This window comes from Silurus meridionalis, chromosome 23 (genome assembly GCF_014805685.1).
Source record: "Silurus meridionalis isolate SWU-2019-XX chromosome 23, ASM1480568v1, whole genome shotgun sequence".
Lineage (NCBI taxonomy): Eukaryota > Metazoa > Chordata > Actinopteri > Siluriformes > Siluridae > Silurus > Silurus meridionalis.
The window spans coordinates 12,306,346-12,327,138 of record NC_060906.1 but is presented as its reverse complement, the minus strand read 5'-3'; the positions used below and the strand labels follow the sequence as shown (position 1 = coordinate 12,327,138).

The 20,793-nt window shown below is 36.7% G+C and overlaps 1 protein-coding gene across 1 annotated transcript; it reads right to left on the bottom strand.

Annotated features, from left to right (window-relative positions):
• Window positions 1–2,523: 2,523 nt before the first annotated feature.
• On the bottom strand, window positions 2,524–19,605 carry LOC124376516 (exocyst complex component 3-like protein). The gene is made up of 14 exons (XM_046835638.1): window positions 19,321–19,605; window positions 11,555–11,693; window positions 11,261–11,407; window positions 10,578–10,703; window positions 9,868–10,486; window positions 9,636–9,750; window positions 8,858–8,980; window positions 8,658–8,749; window positions 8,257–8,349; window positions 7,715–7,838; window positions 5,876–6,001; window positions 5,501–5,656; window positions 4,282–4,403; window positions 2,524–3,359 (listed from the first exon to the last, which is right to left on the bottom strand). The coding sequence occupies exons 2-14, from the start codon at window positions 11,643–11,645 to the stop codon at window positions 3,116–3,118; spliced, it is 2,178 nt and encodes a 725-aa protein (XP_046691594.1). The 5' UTR covers window positions 11,646–11,693; window positions 19,321–19,605; the 3' UTR covers window positions 2,524–3,115.
• Window positions 19,606–20,793: the final 1,188 nt, after the last annotated feature.

Here is a 20,793-nt window from a genome sequence, read left to right as displayed (position 1 = left end):
AAAGGTCCTTAGCACCTGAGATGGTAGTTTAAAGTCCCTTAGGCGTCTCAGAATGTACAGATGCTGACGGGCCTTCTTCACCAGGGTGTTGATGTGGCAGGACCAATACAGTTCCTGTGTGATGTGAACATCTAGGTACCGGAAACTGTCCACTCTCTCCACTGGGGTCCCGTTGACGTTTAGCGGTTGGTATGACCGCTCCTGATTTGTGCTGAAGTCCACTATCAACTCCTTAGTCTTGCTGACATCGAGGAGAAGATTGTTCTCCTGGCACCATCTCTCAAGGTTTTTAATCTCCTGTAGGTGGGCTGTCTCGTCGTTGTTGGATATCAGGCCCACCACAACAGTGTCGTCAGCAAACTTGATAATGGTGAAGTCGGAAGTGGCCACACAGTCATAACCACCATGTGTAAACACAATATGTATATTATTGAAACAATAAACTTAATGGTCCTTGAAAAGAATATGGAGGCACTCAACGAGCACTTTATTACGAAGTTTTGTACACTACTCATTCACACAATTATCGAATCAGCCAATCATGTGACAGCAGTACAATGCATAAAATCAGATACAAGCCAAAAGCTTTGTATAATGTTTATATCATGTCATAACTGCTGGTTTGAGTATTTCTGTAGCTGCTGATTACATGGGAGTTTTTCACACACAAAAGTTTATTCACAATGCTGCAAAAGTATCCAAAAAGCAGCATGATGAAGAAGAGGTCAATCGAAAAATGACCTGACTGGTTTAAGCTGACAGAAAGCTACAGTAACTTTGATAACCAGTCTGTATAACTGTTTTGAGCAGAAAATCATATCAAACTGCAAGCTTGCGGTAATGACTACTTCCAGCATGATAATGCATCAGGGACAATACAAAAGTCATCTCAAACTGGTTTCATGAACATAACAAAGAGTTTAGTGTTTTTCATTGGCCTTTCCAGTCACCGGATGTGACTCCAACAGAACACATTTGGTTTTGGTAGAACAGGGCATTTGTCAAATCTACAAAAATGTCTTGATGCAATCATCTCCACATGGTTGAGAATATAAAAAACAAAATTCAACATGGTTTCTTGGGGAATCCATGCCATAAATAATTGAGGCTGTTTTTCGAAAAATGTGAGGACTCTGTGCCAATTTATTTCTCAATTTCGACATCACATATGCTATTAATAAAGCACATGTTTCCTGAGCAATGGGGCCAGCATTAACTCTGTGAGAACTGCATTAATCCTTCCTGTGTGTATTTCTTTTTTTTTTTTTTTTTTTATAACTATGAGTTTCATACTGATTAGTTAATGCATACATGCTGAGTCATAAACCAAGTATGAATAGTCATTAAACAGGTTCAACATGTTTTATTTTGTATCACAGACTATATATTAAAACAATCACAGTACATGTTTCATTTAAAACAGTAATGTGAAATGATGGAAATGAGATACAACTTGAAAAAACGTACCACCACCACTAAGAAATCAGGAAATCAGGAAATTAGGACACTGTACTTATGCTTTGGAACTGCTTGATTTTATGGACAAGGTCACTATGATTCATTTTCCCACAGATTTTGTTCTTTTACAGTTGCAAGTTGCAAGTAGTAACAACAACAAGTAAGAACAACTGGAAATTTTGGCCAACTGATATGATTGTTGCAAAGAAGCTATTAGTTTAATATTGGAACACCACCACCGTAACCTCTCTACCAAACACTGGCTATATTTTTTTTATTTGAGAAACAACATTTAGAATTGTCACCAGCACAGGTAAATCACACTAAACCTGACAGTTTGTGAAATAATTATTTATTTACAAGATTAATTTATTTATTTTTGGAAGATTTTGGTTTATTTAAACTACTACCATTATTTTTGTTGATTGTGTGGCAAAGTAGTTGGTGTATTAGTTTAATAACGCTTTTTGTAAAGACACTGAAATACCGTATTTTTCGGACTATAAGCCGCTAATTTTTCCCCATGTTTTGAACCCCGCGGCTTAAACAACGAAGCGGGCAATTTATGAATTTTTCCTGGGTTTTTCTCGGTTTCACAAACTTCAAGCCAAAAAACTGAACCCCATAACAATAGACCAATGAAATTTCCGAACGGAAACGAAGAAAAGTTAAACTCCCAAGAGAAAGGAAGGAGAAAGACAGTGAACAATGACTTTCTTGGTCGGCTACTGTTTAGATACAAGCCGTTGTAGCACGTTGAGTCTGGGTGAAGGGAGAGCTCGCTAACTCCAGTTGCAACAGAAATCATATAAGCACAGACAGGTTTTCAAAACTCGTGCTTTTTATTTTCTTGGCAACAGCGTTACGGGTTAGTCAAAGAAACTTAGAAATGAGCATCAGAAAATAATAAGGACATAATCCTCGTCTTGCACACATGCAGTAATAGCGGAAAAATGCAGTGCCAGGCTATTCCCAAAATACCGCTCTGCTCCTAAAGAAAGCGCAACATATTTCACTCGTTACACTGTGTGTAACGTGTCTTTCGTTAAAGCCTGTGTAAAGTTCATTAGTTTCAGTGGCTTATAGACAGGTGCGGCTTATTTATGTTCAAAATAAAAATATTTGTAAAATTCAGTGGGTGCGGCTTATATATGGGTGCGCTTAATAGTCCAGAAATTACGGTAAGTAAAAACTCTTAGTTCACATACATGTGTACCTATATTCATGCCCACATTTAATATATTTCTAGCTTCTAATTAAATAAAAAAGGAGGATGATAATGACTTTAATTACTGTTGGCAATGCTGAAAAGGAAAAAAAGGTGGTGCAATTTTGTCCCAAATAAGTCAGTTATCCAGATTCTTGTATAATGAATCTTTAAATGTCAGCATCACATAATGCCAATATATTTGAACTACACATAGTAATTAGGATGTAATATTGACATGTTTACTCTCATCTGCATTTTTTATAGTTTCCTTCTCTTCTCCTGAAAACCCTCTTATACTAATTCTTAGCTATCCATTTTTGTAATCCTATAAAATGAGATGCAGAAATATTGAATAATGCCAGCTCGTCTTTATAACCTGAACTATGTGTAATGTAATTATGCAATTATGCTTTTGAATCTTTGTCCTTGCTCATTAAAGCGTAGTTGTTAACATTTCCTACATGGAAGCATTACATTCCAACAAAAGATGGGGAGAATGCAGAAACAAGAAGGGAAACTCAGCGAGATATTTCTAGGCAAATGGGAGAAGAATGTTGGTGCCAGCGCAGAGTCGTCTTTTTCTTCTAAGGGTACTGGCTGATTGTTTACAGTCTGATGATAACACGCTCTGATCATGTGCACATCTGGACATCTGCTTTTCAGCTGCAAGAGCTGACAGACCTGGCGTTCACTAAATAAGAAGAAGAGGAAACAATGTGATTAGAATGCACAAAGCATTGGCTGTTTGGTTTAATTGTAAGGCTGAAAGTTGTTCTGCTCATTTTTTCTTCCAGAATATATGGGCCATCCACATTCCAGTGCATTCTAAAAAACTGTACTAGGGAACAGCTAATTTCTGGCGGGATAAGTTGGATGACTCACCTTTGTGACTATGCCATTGGACTTTTTTCTTGCATACAGTAATAATAGTTGACATACAGTATTTGAGCTGGAATATGCATTAGTTTAAAATCTCCTCATAGTTCACTTGATCAAAAACAAAAGAGTAGCAACAGGATAAATTCTTGTTGCGAGGAGTATGAAAAGGCAAAGGGAAAAAAAAAATGATGATTAGTGTTTTTAAGTATATGGGTGTTGACCCATTTTTGGTTTGTAGGCAAGCATCAGATTAAATCATACAAGAGCAGCTATAGAAAGCCAATAGAGGGAGTGTAGAAAATGAACGCAAATGAAACCTTGTGGAAATGAAAAACAATTCATGCAGCTGCATTATGCATTAGTTACAGGGATCAGATGGTATGCAGGAGCAAGCTGCAGCAGTCAGGACTAGAAATGACAAGGGACTGAAAAAGCATATCTGTAGATTAATATGTCTGTTAACCAGTAAATATAGTTAGTTTGATTAATAATTTCACTAGGTTTCTGGAGAAGTACAGCAGCTTCTTATTGGGAATTAAACAAATAATTATCAGGATAAGTTGCTGAGATGTGTGCAGAAACATGAGTGTTGCAAGCAAATCAAAACACTTGCATGACAAGCAATAATGTGCTGTATCTTTGCATCATTCCATTGCATCATTCAGTGTATATTTTACTATGTGAATACTGAATGTATGAGTTAATTATATACTGTAAAGTTGCCCAAAACCCACCTGAGGTCAGGGTGGTGTTTTAACAACACAAAGATTTCCAGTTCAAGGTTTTCTGGATCTTGCTCCTTTATCACTTCTGAAACTCTGGGTAAAATGTCAGATAGCCATACATTCTCCGATCCCTGTTTAAATAAAGTAATCAATTATTCTCAAACGTGAAAAATGCTCAAACATTTGATTTATTATTTAAATAAATGTATAGTGTATAATGTAAATGTAAGCCCCACAGCAATAATTGGGATATGGTTTAATCTAAATCTGAAGTTTACTTTGCACATTATTAATACTTGTGCAGAACATTTTAAGCATTTTAAATAGAGGACAGCTGCAAATTCACATTTTGGGGTGTATGAACCGAATAATACAGTTTAAAATCAGAGCAGTGAAATTAGAGATCTCAGTTCTGATTGGTCAGACGGTGTTGATTGGTTTTCTATAACCGAATAAAAATCATAGAAATCATAGGTTTCTAAAATTAGCTGGTGTAATATGCTACTGTTTCTGTGGCAACAATTCATTTACAAGGAATCTGTATAGTGAACACAATATCTACAACTAATAAAAAACATGTTCGAAGAATGAGTCTGAATGAGTATAAATTGTCAGTGTGGTATAACAGTCAGTAATTTTTTCTGCAATTTCTGAGACAAGTTGCATTTATGACTTATTAACATCAAGAGAAAAAGAAGGTACTGGTATGAGCAAAATTACTGTTATATCATTTTTATTATAAAAAGAACTTTGTTTCATCATGTTACATGTACCTATAAATGGGTAAGAACAACACATCACATTTATTATTGAAACAATTGTAATCATCAGGAAATTGCACTAGCTATAACGAATAAACCACTTTGGGATGTGCTGTTCAAGAAAACTACCAGTAAACATGGACTAGCATGTTAAACCAGTATATTGGAGCATATCATGCTGCTGTTTGAGGTAATAATAACAGCAGTATGTATCATATTATGAAATATGTGGCAAAGCTGTCTGGGTTACTGAGGGATTTTCTTAAATTATGTAAGCAAGCATGATAGCATGAAATTTGGTAAGTTTTGCTGTGCTATCTGTATATTTGTGTGTGTTAGATAGATAGATAGATAGATAGATAGATAGATAGATAGATAGATAGATAGATAGATAGATAGATAGATAGATAGATAGATAGATAGAGGGAGAGAGAGAGAGAGAGAGGGAGAGAGAGAGACCTACTAACATTTCTTTTAAACAGGGTGTTGATTCTTTCACTGTCCTCACACAGAAAGCGTGCAGCTGCCTCCTGCTTGTCCTTGTTTTTAAGTTTCAGTTTCCTTTTTAACATCCTCTTCACATATTCAATCATCACCTCAAAATGCAGCTGACTCAACAGCTCCTAAACACACACACGCACACACACACACCCCCACACACACACACGCACGCATGCACACACACACCCACCCGCACACACACACACACACACACACACACACACACACACACACACACACTGAGCTATATAAGTTAGATAATTAGAGAGGGAATAACAGAGAGAGAGAGAGAGAGAGAGAGAGAGAGAGAGAGAGAGAGAGAATTTTGTGGTGAATCTGACCTTTTGACAGGCACAGTGTAACCTATTCAAAGTATGTATTTTCTCATTCAATGTATCTTCGAACTTGTCAACAATCTCTTCATGCTTTGAAAACCAAATCGAAGTCCACAATTTACAGTAATTTTCCTGCATGAAAACACAGGAACAAGGTTAAAGATGTAAACAGGCAAGTACATATTATAAAAATTATTAAAATGTAGTATGGAAAAAAGCCAATAATCTGCCATTATTACAATAAAATAATTTTTAAAATCAACTGGAACCTTTCAGTGAAAACAAGGAAAATTAAATATGCAAAATAAACAAAGCATGCATTTGAGCATGTTAAACAATTGATGTCTACTCATGGTTTGAGTTTTGGTTTCATCTGTGAGGAATGTGTTTGTTGTTGAAAAGATAAACCAACATTAACACCAGAAAGCTGTCTATAGAAACAGAATTCAAGTCATTTTGTAAAAAAAGAAAGGATAACTTGATAAGAACCTTTTACATCAGGCAAGTATCAGGCATAGTCAAAACAACAATTTATAATGTCCTGAAAAAGAGTTAAGTAAAATACTAAAAATAAAATATTGAAATATTCTGAGAGATATAAATGAAATCCCCAAAACACTTTCATTACATATGGGAAATTCTCTTGTTTCTCTACATCATCTCTCTATATAAACAACAAGTAAAATAAGTCTCATGTACTTTACATTTCTCATTCACTTTACTATCTGTTCCAATACTTTTGCCCACCAAAAATTGAGTGGACTGTCACCAAAGTTGGCATGTTCTGTGGCAACAATTCATTTACAAGGAATCAGTATAGTGAACACTATATATACAGCTAATATAAAACATGTTCCAAGAATCCGTCTGAATGAGTATAAAGTGTCAGTCAAGTCAAGTCAAGTCAAGTCAAGTTTATTTCTATAGCACTTTTCACAACAGACATTGTCTTAAAGCAGCTTTACAGAAATCAGGAAAAAACCTTGAGAGGAACCAGACTCAAAAGGGGGAACCCATCCTCATTTGGGTGACATGAAGTATAAAGTGTAATTATAGTCTTTAAGCAATACAGAACACTGGAGAGTGAGAACTAACATGAGCACTCGAATGTAAGATTATAAGTATGGTAATGTTCTTTCCACTGTCTTATACAGTCAGTGTGGTAATAAAACTAGGAGCTACTGAACAACTCATAAAATAGCTCAACATTTGCGATCATCAGAGATCATCCATGTTGAGCCAGTATATTGGCGCTTATCATGTTGCTGTTTGCGGTAATAATAACAGCAGTATGTATCATATTATGAAATATGTGGCAAAGCTGTCTGGGTTACTGAGGGATTTTCTTAAATTATGTAAGCAAGCATGATAGCATGAAATTTGGTCCTGAAAAAGAATTAAGTGTTAAGTGTGACTGTTCTAATCAGACATCTAACAGTCTGGAAAACAACAGCAGATTGATGTGAAATATTCTGAGAGATATAAAGTTGCCATGTTCTGTTATCTAACATCCATATTTAAACATCAAGTAATCAAGTCTGATTACGTCTTATATTATTTTTTGTTCATAAACCCTTAATGGCATCAGTGTATAGCAAAACAAATTGCACATCAATTCTCATCAGGTGATTGTATCATGGACAGCACTAACAAAAATGGATATTGCATTTAAAAAAAAGTTATGCGTGAAGGTTCCATTAAAAGGTAGATATACATTTTTCTGACTGTAACCAGACAGAGTTGTGTATGCTGCAAATGTTCCCTCTAGGTTGTAGGTTAATTATATTATGTGAATCCACCATTAAAAAACAATTTAGTGATGGACTTGTGTTTGTGTAAAAGTACCTTGAGGTCCTTGTGTATGGGACTGAGGAAGTAATTGTGACAGGAATCTCTCAACTCTGATAAAGTTGACAGCCAGGCCACTTTCACTTCATCTGGAAGACTCTCTTGTTTCTCAATATACTCCCTGTGAATACAGTTAGTAGAGAGACAGTACAACTTCCCATCTGAGATGTTCCTCATTTTGGTCAAATATCAAAAAAACAAAAATGGCAATCAATTTCATTTCAAATTTTCATGTTAACTTCTGTTCCTAATATTCCAAGTTAAAAAAGTTTTTTGAAACTGTACACTCTCTTTAACTCTGCAATGACCAAAACTGGTTGAAGGAAAAAAGTGCTCCTACTGTTTTCAATAGTGTCTTAATTAATTACAATGAAATATGCCAGCTGTACATGCCGAATTTCTAATCAAGTTTGATAAGTTCTTGGTGTTTCCCTACCAATCAAAGTATATTGAAATTAAAATCTTCATTTTTTTTAAATACAAAAAAAGTTTTGTGATGCAAACATGCATACCAGGGATCCAGGACTATATTTTCTTACCTTATTTTGCTGATATTAAACAGCTGGGCTTTCATGATTTCAGTGATGTTCATCTGCTGACCTTGGAGAAATTCCTCCATGCAGTTCTTATAACTGACAAAAAAAGATCTTTATATTTACTGAAGGCTTTGGACACATGCAATTAGTTAAATAATTCCATAATTCTAGCTAGCCTAGCTACATTACCTTTTGGGACCATACAATTTGGCAAATAAAATTAAATATGTGCTGTTTGAGTTCAAATGATTACCTCAAAAGTTACGTTACAGCTCGACTATCATTTTTTGCCTGAATTAGATGTCCAGATTAGTGTTCCAGTGTTTCAGTTAGCTTGTATAAACATATTTCTATTTTTTTTTAATGGAAAAAATAACCACTTGATCTTGTGAATGTAAAATTACCTTATTAGAAAGCTGCCCATCTGCATCAAAATTCTCTGTGCTTTATCATTTCCTAAAATGTCACTGACCTCATTTATGGCTCCATTAAAAAGCTGTTGAATAAGAGATTAGAATAAGACCAGAGAAGATAAAATATTAATGACATGCTAATGTACATCACTTAAACAATAAAATGAGCCAACATAGCCTGATGCCCATACCCCTATAACATCTAAATACAGATTGCAAAAATAATATTCATCAAGAAGTTCAGGTTTTTTATTAGCATCCCAGTCGGTCTTCTTCAACTTGAGAGCATTAGTCAACCAAGTTTCGACCTCTTTCTGTAAACAAGACAAGAAGAGAAAAGAAGGTTTTGCATGGAAAATTTGCATTTCCTGAGTATGTCATTACACTGACTCTCCATTTTAATAGGAAAAACCTGTTCAGTTATCCAATCATAGATAGCAGTCTGTGGCAGCAGTCTGATTTTTAAATTAATGCTAATACAGATTAAGGGCTTCAGTTAATGTTCACATTAGACAACTGAATGTGGAAAACGTATTCTCACTGACATTAACAATGGTGTAGTTCTGCCAGAAGGGTTGCTTTGAGAATTAAAGAATCTAAACAGTTTACACAGATTGGTGAGAAAAGAAAAGAAAATTCTGGGTGATTTTACAGCAGGTAGAAAATGCTTGTTGATGAGTCTGAATAGAGAAGAATGATATGAACTAACAGGAAGTCCACTCAAATAACCACTGAGACTATCTCATCGGTTGAGATCACCTTTTCCAAATTAAAATGTGCAACCAAAGCATTAACAAAAACTTTTAACCTGTAGCTGCATGATTGAAGGCACTGATCTGCTTGCAGACACATAGCTGATCAAATAGCTGCTCAAAAGGGCAAAGCTACAAGCTTCCTATAAATGTGCCCAGAGTGAATTGACACAATAAGATACAAAGGTACACATTTTTTTTTTGGCTTTTGCATCACCTCTTTGTGTGACAAATACTGCTCCTCCAGTGACATATGCTCTTCCTCGGGTAACAAAGCTCCTAATGATTCAATTTTTATGTGTTGGTTCAATTCGTCGTGTTGCAAAATCTGCCTGAAAAAAGCATTACATTTATATAAAGCTTGTTTGATGAATGTGTCATTAAATCTGCTTTCTAATAACATGTAACAAATACGGTACTGTTTGGATGATCTCCTTGTTTTAACTTACTTTGAAAAACCATTTGTTTGTTGCAGTATGGATTTGTAATCGTCTATAGTAACACTGCATTGTAGAAGCTTCCTCAGTTTTTCTGAGAAAGCCTGGTGATAGAGCTGAGCGTACATGTGAACCACATTGAAATCTGTGTAACATTTCTGCACATGATTGACAACTTGAAGCAGGTCTTTCTGAATGTCACACATCTTTATCACATCTCTTTTCAGTATGTCCATGTCACTCTCTTCTTCATTTGCTTGCTGCAGACGTTCCTCCACTACCTCCTTAATTATTGTGTCGTGGATCTCTCTGCATCTCATGGGTCGCCAGCATGGGGATTCCTCTGCTGCCTCTTCCCAGAGCTTGTCTCTTTCCTCCTGCTGAACTATAGCCATTATAGCACTTCTCAGCATCTCCTGATTCTCCAAGTTAAATGAATCATGGACAGCAAATTTTAAATGATCCATTAGAGTCTCATAGTCCTTCTTCAAGCATTCTTTTTCATCTTCTGTGCAAATCACATCCTCAGTTGTTGACTGTAATTTGAAGAGGCAATTCTCTCTTTCTAAAAGTTGCTGGCTAGCTTCAGCCAAATATCCCATGTTTAGATTCTGACTGAAATCCAGGAGCTCTGAAATAATTAGCACCATACATTGCAACAACAGATACAAATGTTGACAGCAAACTGTACAGAAATCAGGAGTCAGTTTAGTCAAACTTACCTGGATTTGATTTTGAGGAATTTTTTTTGCCCAACTTTTTTGATATTTTGAGATTTAAGAAATGTTTTGCTGAACCACTTAAGGATTTTGATGTTTGTTCAACCATCATGATGGAATCCGTGTCAGCTGCAGCCCCATTAAGACAATAAACATTCAGACAGATGTTTATATTTTATACAATGTGGTAATGGAGGAAGTAGATTTCAAGGAAGAAGGTTAGACTTTAAGAAATAAATCTAATGTGAAGTGTTATTAATTACTAGTTATTATAACAGAGTCATCATTACTTACTGCTTGTAGTAATAGTAGTAGGAGGAGAAATATAAAACTCAAGAATTGCTACTTTATTAGTGAATGCATCCTAACAATCTTAATAATAATTAAATAGCAGTTTCCAGTAATTAATAGAATAAGCAAAAGTGTATGTGAATAGTTATACATTTCTTCTTGTGAATTTTTGAGCAGTAATACAAATTTTTACAAAGTATATTATAATGTTTTTGTTAGTTTTTTATAATACATGGATGCTTTCTTGGGCATGCTATAATAATAATAATAATAATGATAATAATAATAATAATAATAATAATAATAATAATAATGAGATTATGAACGTTAGAAAAGATTTGCTTATACAAAAGTACACCACATGCTGTGTATACAGTATTTTTGCCCAGACTTACTTATATTTGATTTTGAGGAATGTTTTTTGCCCAGCTTTTTTGGCTTTAACATGCGATTTAGAAAATGACTTGTAGAACCACTGTATTTTTTTTTATTTTCTTCAGCCATCAATGCAGAGCTAGATTCACCAGCAGCTCCATTGGGCTCTAGAAAAAGGAATAATTTGTAAACAGTTCAAGTATGGAAAAATTAATGCTGCCACATCCAGAGACATCCCAAACAATTGTGTGGTCCCCAATATTTTCACAATATTTTTGTCCATAGCATATAATGGTACATCTGAAATACCTTACCTTCCGGCCTATCAGTGGACTCCTGAACTTTATTTTCACTCTTCATTTTTTGCTTTGGAGAAGCAGCTGCAGAACCAGATTGTTTTGTCATTGATGTACAACTGAAGCCTCAATGAGTCTCAACAATTCTCCTGTCAAGCTGAAAAGACAACAAACTCTTAATTCAGCTAATGGACTGCAAAAAATCTTGAATGCATCTCGAGTAAAGTAAAAAATATTGATTATTTCTTATTCTGAAATTAACTACAACAAATGAGATAATTAATTCATAAAATCAATTTCTAGACATCCTGTCTAGTGTCATGGTCTTATTCTGTTGGCATGTATCACACTCTACTCCACAGATGTCTGCAATGCACTGAGTGCCGGATCAGTGCACACTGGACCAGACAACATCCCTGGACGCATACTCAGGGCATGTGCTGAGCAGCTCGCTGGGTTCTTTACTGACATCTTCAACCTGTCTCTTGCCCAAGCAGCTGTTCCCACTTGCTTTAAATGCACCTCCATTGTGCCAGTGCCAAAACACTCCAACCCAAGGTGCCTGAAAGACTACCGCCCTGTAGCACTGACACCCATTGTCATGAAGTGCTTTGAGCGGTTGGTCCTGGCACACCTGAAGGACTCTCTGCCATCCACATCTCTCACCAGTTTGCCTACCGCAGCAATAGGAGCACAGAAGATACAGTTTCTATGGCACTGCCACTCTGTGCTTACACACTTGGACAATAAGAACACTTATGCACGTATGCTGTTTGTTGACTTCAGCTCAGCATTTAATTCCATCAATACATCCAAGTTAATAGCCAAACTTGTAGATCTGGGCATTAACACCTCCACCTGCACCTGGGTCATGGACTTTCTGAACAACAGACCCCAGTAGGTTCGATCTGACCCAATCCGCTCCAACACCATCACACTCAACACTGGTGTACCACAGGGCTGTGTGCTGAGCCCCTTCCTCTACTCCCTCTTCACCTCCGACTGCAGGCCTGTGAATGGATCTAACTCCATTATCAAGTTTGCAGATGACACTACTGTGATCGGTCTCATCACCAACAATGAAGAGACTACAGGGAGGAGATCCAGCACCTAGCCACATGGTGCAATAACAATAACCTGCTCCTTAACACCTTCAAGACAAAGGAGCTCATTGTGGACTTCAGGAAGGAGACAAGAGGCACACATGACACCACCCACATCAATGGGATGGCTGTTGAGCGCGTCTCCAGTTTCAAGTTCCTGGGGATCCACATCTCGGCGGACCTGTCCTGGGCTATCAACACCTCCAGCCTGGTCAAGAAGGTTTACCAGTGCCTCTTTTTCCTGAGGAAACTTAAGTTCCCCTTCAGGAACTCGAGCTGCGTCGAACGCTATGGGAACGCCCCATAGCGTTTCGACGCAGCTCGCTCCTGAAGGGGAACTAGGGTTACGGTCGTAACCTAGAGACGAAAAATCAGCTCTCCTTGGATATACTGGTGAACTTCTACCGCTGCGCAATAGAAAGCATCCTGACCAGCTGTGTCACAGTCTGGTATGGGAGCTGCTCTCTTGCAGAGCGCAAGGCACTGCAGCGGGTGGTAAAAACTGCCCAGCACATCACAGGGACTTAACGCCCAGCCATGGTGGACATCCAAAAGAAACGCTGTCTGTGCCGAGCTCGCAGTATTCTTAAGGACTCTTCTCATCCCACCCACAGACTGTTCTCTCTTCTGCCTTCTGGCAGGCGTTTCAGGTGCCTCCGGACCAGGACCAGCCGACTAAAGAACAACTTTTTTCCTAGAGCTGTCTCTTTACTGAACTCTGCCCTTGCTGATCCTACTTCCCTCATACACTACTACATTCTATTTCTATTTAACTTATGTAAATCATGTAAAAACTGTATATCCTGTACTTGCTGATATTGTTATTGATATTGCAATTGATATTGCTGATAACTACATTTCGTTGCCTTGTACTTGTACATGTGTAATGACAATAAAGTTGAATCTAATCTAATCTAATCTAATGTATTGAATCTACCAATATAATAGGACAATTTAATGCTTTAAACAAATACAAAATTTTCCTATATTCAAGACATTGTTACATGCTAAGATAATACTTATTATAGTGTGCTATAATCCTATAACCAACTGTATAAAATACTATAATCAACTCAAAAAATATATATTTCTAAAAGTATGTGGACACCTGCCCATTACACCAACATGAAGTTCTTTATCCCATTTGTTGTTTTAACAGACTTTACTTTTCCATTTCCTCTATACTTTCCAAAACATTCTGGAGCATGTTTATATAGATTTGTGCTCATTTAGCTTTAATAGCATTATTGAGTCACTGATTTCTGGGTGAAGAGGCCTGGTGTGCAGTCTGCATTTCAAAAATGATTAGTGGGTTAAGGTCAGGGCTCTATGCAGGGCATTTGAGTTGTTGCACTTTAGCCATGTCAAACCATGTATTTATTAACCTTAACTATCAGACTGGAACATGTATAGGACCTGCTACAGCATACATATCAAACAATTCTGAACTATGTAGCCTGAACTCAAACACACCATAAATAAACAACAAGGGAGGAACTTATGATGCAAGCAATAAAACCATTCAGCTTTCCTAGTTTTGTACAGTATATGTGTACAGTACAATTGGATCATTAGAGTGAGTATGCTATACATAGTATTTTCTGCAGAAACTTGTATAGGCCTAGGAATTATCCAGTCCAAAACACTAAAGAGCCACAGTGTGTGTGTGTGTGTGTGTGTGTGTGTGTGTGTGTGTGTGTGTGTGTGTGTGTGTTGGATTTTCTGTTATGCCCTTAGTTTGAATTTAGCTTTTGTTTACTGCTCTTGACTCTTTGCATGATCTGTTCTATCTCAGCCTCTAGGCTTATACTTACATAAGACACTCGAGATGTTTTACAGAACTGGAATGCAATGGCACTAATAAGATCCAAAAAAAGGGGGGCAAGTACAATAATTTTATTCTTTCCTACAAGCAAAAAGAGATAGTCAGATATGGAGTGAGTGGAAGTGAATGTGTAACCTGGTCTTTGAGGAAGTGGGATTATTTTCAGTCAATATTTTCCAGTCCCAAGCTTATCCCCCTGAACTTTAATATTGTCTCTGCCAAAATGTTTTTTTTTTTACACATTTTTTCATTCCCCTAAAATCTCCCTCTGTCTGAATCATCCTCTACAAACATCCCTGAATCTAATCTACTCCTCAGTTAGTTTCCGGGGTTTTTTTCTCCAAAAGGTCATTTTTTTGTGCTTCTCTTATTTCCTTGGTGTCACACTTTGGACCTCCTCAAAGCTTTTTTTCCCAAGCGTTGGAAATTTCCTTGGCTTCAGTAATACATTCCAACACCTGTTCACCTTGTTCTTGCATTGGACTTTTTAAAGCCTGTCCAATAAACAAGTGGGTTGGGAAGAAAACATGATGGCATGACATATAAAAGTGTGTATAAGAAGGGTAATGGAAAGACTGTTTATTATATAGGTAACAAGTTACATTCAAGTTAGAATTAACAAAAGTCTTTTGTATGGAGTTACAAAATTCTCTATACCATATATTTGTACCCATTTTAACCTCTAGGATTTCCTCTTTCCTAATTATGATATTTTCCTTCCAGACCAGCTTTTTTTGTATTTTAAATCCCTTTAATGTAATCATAGTTTAACACAGACCCAATACATTTTTCCTACCCCAAAGTTCTAAGCTGGCCTCTCTGTGAACCCGTGTTTTCTCATTTGGATTACTCCTTTTGTTCATATTAGATATGCTCAACCATGTTTTGATCATTGCTTACCTGTTGACATTGCTTTTAAATAATGTTTAATTTTGCCTAGATTTATAATAATACAATTCATTTTTATTTGTATAGTGCTTTTAACAATGGACATTGTCTCAAAGCAGCTTTACAGAGATAAATATGTTACAAAGTTGTAAAATATAATGTATAAATTTAGTGCTTGTAAGTTTGTTCCTTATAATTTTAAGTTTATCCCTAATAAGTGAGCCAGTGGCGACTGTGGAAAGGAAAAAGACTCAAAAGGGAACCTGGACATCTGCGTGGCACCAAATATCCATTCATTACAGTTCCATACAAAATTATAAAACCTCCTAGAAACCTCCTTCTGTGTCTGAGTTGCATATTTTACAGAAGATGCCACCTGTTTGATTCACAGACCCACTGGTTATGCTCGATTAACCCCCCTATTTTTGGTTTGAATGCAAGTATTACTCAAAGACTAGTATTTAAAAGCAATCAAACATTATTGTCATTTATGATTTATGATTATTATTTGTGGACTTATTAAACTCTTTTGGGGTTAAACAAAATATCACCAGACCAACTCATTGTTTTAACCACACATTAGACTTAATAATATCCCACGGAGCAGACGTCACTGATATAGATATTTTACCCCAGAGTGATGACATCACAGACCATTACCTTATATTGTACACACTACCGGTAGAGCAGATTAGCCGTGTTCCACTACGTTATCGACCTGGTAGGACTATTGTTCCGACCACTAAGGACAGATTCATAAATAACCTGCCTGATTTATCTCAATTTCTCACTAAACCCATAACTGCTAATTATCTTAATGAAATGGCTAACAACATAGACCTTATCCTCACTAGCACATTAGACACTGTTGCCCTCATCCGGTTAAAAAAGGTAAGAGAACAAACACCTGCACCTTGGTATAATAGTCATACGCATGCCCTCAAAAAAACAGTCCGTAATCTGGAGAGAAAATGGAGGAAATCTAAATTGGAAGTATTTAGAATTGCGTATAAAGACAGTATGCTCAGCTACAGACAGGTGCTAAAAGCTACTAGAGCTGAACACCTGAGCAAACTTATAGAAAACAACAAAAACAATCCCAGGATCCTTTTCAGTACAGTAGCTAAATTAACTACAAATCAGTTATCTAAAAAATGTGTTCCATTGCAGTTTAGTAGTGGACTTTATGAATTTCTTCACTGAAAAAATTGATAGCATTAGAAAAACAATTGTGGCGGTCCAACCTCTGACAGCATCTCCTGACACAATCTCACCTACAACTCCACAACTCCACTGCTTTACATGTATAGGACAGGAAGAGCTGTAAATTGTTATTACCAAAGCTAACTCAACATGTCAGTTAGATCCCATTTCAACTAATATATTGAAGAAAGTGTTATATACAGCTGGTGAGCCTCTTCTCAATATTATTAACTCCTCACTATCTTTAGGTCATGTCCTTAAATCCCTCAAGTTAGCAGTTTTAAGCCCCTCATTAAGAAACCTAATTTGGATCCAAACACACTAGCGAATTACAGACCCATTTAAAATCTCCCATTTATGTCTAAGATTTAGAAAAGATTGTCGCTGCCCAGTTATGTTCCCACTTACAAGAGAACAATATCTTTGAAGAGTTTCAGTCAGGTTTAAAGCCCCATCATAGCACAGAAACTGCTCTGGTTAAAATCACTAATGACCTGTTTTTAGGCCAAGGCTTCATCTCGCTGTTAGTTTTACTGGATCTTAGTGCTGCATTCGACACTATAGATCATGATCTCCTCCTAGATCGCTTACAGAATTATATTGCCATTCAGGGACAGGCATTAAGCTGGTTTAAATCCTACTTGTCCAATTGTTACCATTTTGTAGCCTTAAATGGAGAGCTATCCAGGTTAATGCTAGTTAATTATGGCGTGCCACAAGGTTCAGTTCTAGGACCCCTGCTTTTCACAATATACATGCTTCCCTTAGGAAATATTTTTAGAAGGCATGGAATTAGCTTCCACTGTTATGCTGATGATACCCAGCTATATATCTCATCAAAGCCAGGCGATACAGCTAAATTAGCTCGGATAACTGAGTGTATAAATGAATTAAAAGACTGGATGACCCATAAATTTCTACTATAGATTTTGCACATTGGCCCAAATACCAGTACACAGAAGCTCCAGCATTTCAACCTGCATTTAGATGGAGATTCTGTAACTACTAGTTCAATGATAAAAGACCTGGGAGTTATTTTAGACAGCAACTTGTATAGACAGTAACCTTATATTTCTAAGCTAAGAACATGTTATCTATATCTGATGCAGAGAAGCTTGTCCATGCGTTCATGACCTCCAGAATAGACTATTGTAATCCATTACTAGGTGGTTTTCCTGCATCATTAATAAACAAGCTACAGTTAGTTAGTTCAGAATGCGGCAGCCAGAGTTCTAACAAGGTCAAGGAAATATGATCATATAACCCCAATTTTATCGTCCCTACACTGGCTACCTGTTAAATTTCAAATCGACTACAAACTACTACTTCTTACTTATAAAACACTAAATGGTTTAGCTCCCATGTATCTATCCAGTCTTTTAACACGCTACAATCCGTCACGCTCCCAAAACTCTGGACTTCTAGTAGTTCCTAGAATAGCAAAATCGACTAAAGGCGGTAGATCATTCTCACATTTAGCTCCTAAACTTTGGAATAGTCTCCCTGACATTGTTTGTGGCTCAGACGCACTCTCACAGTTTAAGTGCAGATTAAAAACTTATCTTTTTAGCAAAGCCTACACATAACATACGTCACTTATCATAAACTTGTGCTCCAGAACATCTGATTAAATGCACATTATCAACTTGTGCTGTTAAAATCATGAACAGCAGCTATGCTAATTTCTCTCCACTGCTTCTCTTTCTCAATTGGCATGTACCAGTGCCAATTGGATCCCACTTCATGTGTGGAGTTTTGACATTGGACCTCCTGGAGTGTTTAAAGGCTCTGGCATGGTGCTGGATCTGTGATGATCACAAATGTTGAGCTATTTTATGAGTTGCTCAGTAGCTCCTAGTTTTAGAACCATAATGACTGTATAAGACTGTAGAAAGAACATTACTTATAATCTTATACTTCAGTACTCATGTTAGTTCTCATTCTCAAGTGTTCTGCATTGTTGAAAGACTTATGATCACACTCTTGATGTCACCCAAATGAGGATGGGTTCCCCTTTTGAGTCTGGTTCCTCTCAAGGTTTCTTCCTCATAACATCTAAGGGAGTTTTTCCTTGCCACAGTCGCCACGGCTGCTCATCAGGGATAAATGCACACCATTCACCTTGACTGTTGATTTCTGTAAAGCTGCTTTGAGACAATGTCTGTTGTGAAAAGCGCTATAGAAATAAACAGAGCAATTGTTTTCTCCTTTTTTATTTATTTATTTACTAATTCTACCACATAATATTGATCTATGTGCCACAATGCTTTTAAAATGTAAAAAAAAAAAAAGTCCAGTTATTAACCACACCCTTTCCCTGATATCACTGTCATTTCCATTCCAGTTAAGCAAATCTATGCAGGCATTTATGATTTAATCTGGATAATTACCCGATTAAACCTATTTGTTTCCATGGATAATGATCTTGCATCAGTTCGATTATGCAAGCTGCAGAGTGTGGACTTTAAGAAGCAATTCTGCAGCCGTGGCATCTCATTCCCCTACAGCACTGAATAAAACAAGCTGATAAAATTTGATATCTATTAAGAGCTTATTTACTGATAAAAATCAGATATGCTAGATCTGACAGTAGATTTGGCACTGCGGTGTCTGGAAAAATCAATAATCCATACTACAGTAATGTAAACATGCACAGTGATACATGCATGCAAAAATATTAAAGACAACATTCTCTTTTAAACTCAAAATTGTATAATAAATATCCCCCAAGTCCTTGAATTGATGGATAAAAAGACATTGCTTACCTCTTTTTTCTCTGGCTGGGTGCGGTTGTGAGTGGATGCTGCAGCCTGGTCCTTACCTCACATCACTGACGTCAGCAGATGGAGAAACTGTTTCGGTTTCAGTTCTATCAGTCACTGCTTCAAATAGGCTTTTCCTTTTCTAATCTGCTACACCACAGCCGAATGGTTTAACCAGATTTGTTGACATTAACAAGCAGTTAGATATTTGTCATTTTTTATGTTTTTTAACCTTTCTCTCGAGAGAGTATTGCATGCTGCTATTTTGCTGTCTGCTTTATAATAAGAGCCCCGGCTGCTTTCCTTGAAATCACATGCTTACTCTCTCCGCTATGCCTCATCATCCCACTAGAGTTGTTATACCATTCACTGCCTGAAGAGACATCACTGAATCTGTGATAGACTGTAATAAAAGAAAAGACAAACAGACAGGCAGGCATGCAGACAGACAGACAGACAGAATGACTAACAGACAGACAAGCATGCAGATAGACAGACAGACAGACAGACAGACAGACAGACAGACAGACAGATAGATAGATAGATAGATAGATAGATAGATAGATAGATAGATAGATAGATAGATAGATAGATAGAAATTAGAAAAGGCATGTGAGGGTAGTTTAAACAATGTAAAGTTTCAGTAGTGTCGGTCTGGCAGGGATGTATAAAATTTTGCACAGCTGGACATTTTATTGCATGAAAAAATTATTTTAGAGAAACATGTCAAACAGAAATATGTGTTTCCTGTGCCAAATCAGCAATTTACATAACCTGTGAGTGCAGGAAAGTGTAAAAAGATGTATGACAGAGGTAAATCTGTTGACGTTCAAATACTGTTTTTTGTTATTTTGTTTTATCTGCACTAAAGTCAGGGTCATAGTGGGTCCAGAGTATATCCTAAAAGGCAGAAATAAACCTGACTGTAGGGAAACACACACACCACACACACACACACACACACACACACACACACACACACACACACACACACACCTAAGACCCATGCAGATACAAGATGAACATGTGAATCTCCATCTCCTATACTCTGCCCTCCTTGGTAAACATGTGCAAAGAAGGCTGTACAAAAATACTTTTTCTGATCATTAGTTCAAAGAAAAATCACAAAAAGTATTTCATGGATATCAAACAATTGCATACTAATATAAAAATTGCATATGTGTGGCAAAATGATTGGAACCTTTCATTCTATACTTTTTGCTGCATATTTAGGAGCCAGTAAATATGTGCCACACATATAATGAACTATTTATTTTTCCTGATAACACTGTGAGGACTTTGAAGTTGTTTGATTTTCATGAGAGCATTTTGTGAAATATTTGACCAAAAAGGTTAAACAATAAATTGTTTTACAGCCTTTATTACTTATTTATAATGGGTGCTAATATTAGTGTAGGTGTCAGGGATGTTACGTACTGCTGTATGGGGTCACTGTTACATGCAGTACTCTATGCT

Excerpts from the sequence above, each read along its gene's own strand:
- LOC124376516 (XM_046835638.1), bottom strand. The coding sequence starts at position 11,645 with ATGACAAAACAATCTGGTTCTGCAGCTGCTTCTCCAAAGCAAAAAATG. Across the intron at positions 7,839-8,256 it reads TTTAATATCAGCAAAATAAG|GGAGTATATTGAGAAACAAG; the intron begins GTAAGAAAATAT and ends CTGTATTCACAG. Across the intron at positions 5,657-5,875 it reads TACACTGTGCCTGTCAAAAG|GAGCTGTTGAGTCAGCTGCA; the intron begins GTCAGATTCACC and ends GTGTGTGTTTAG.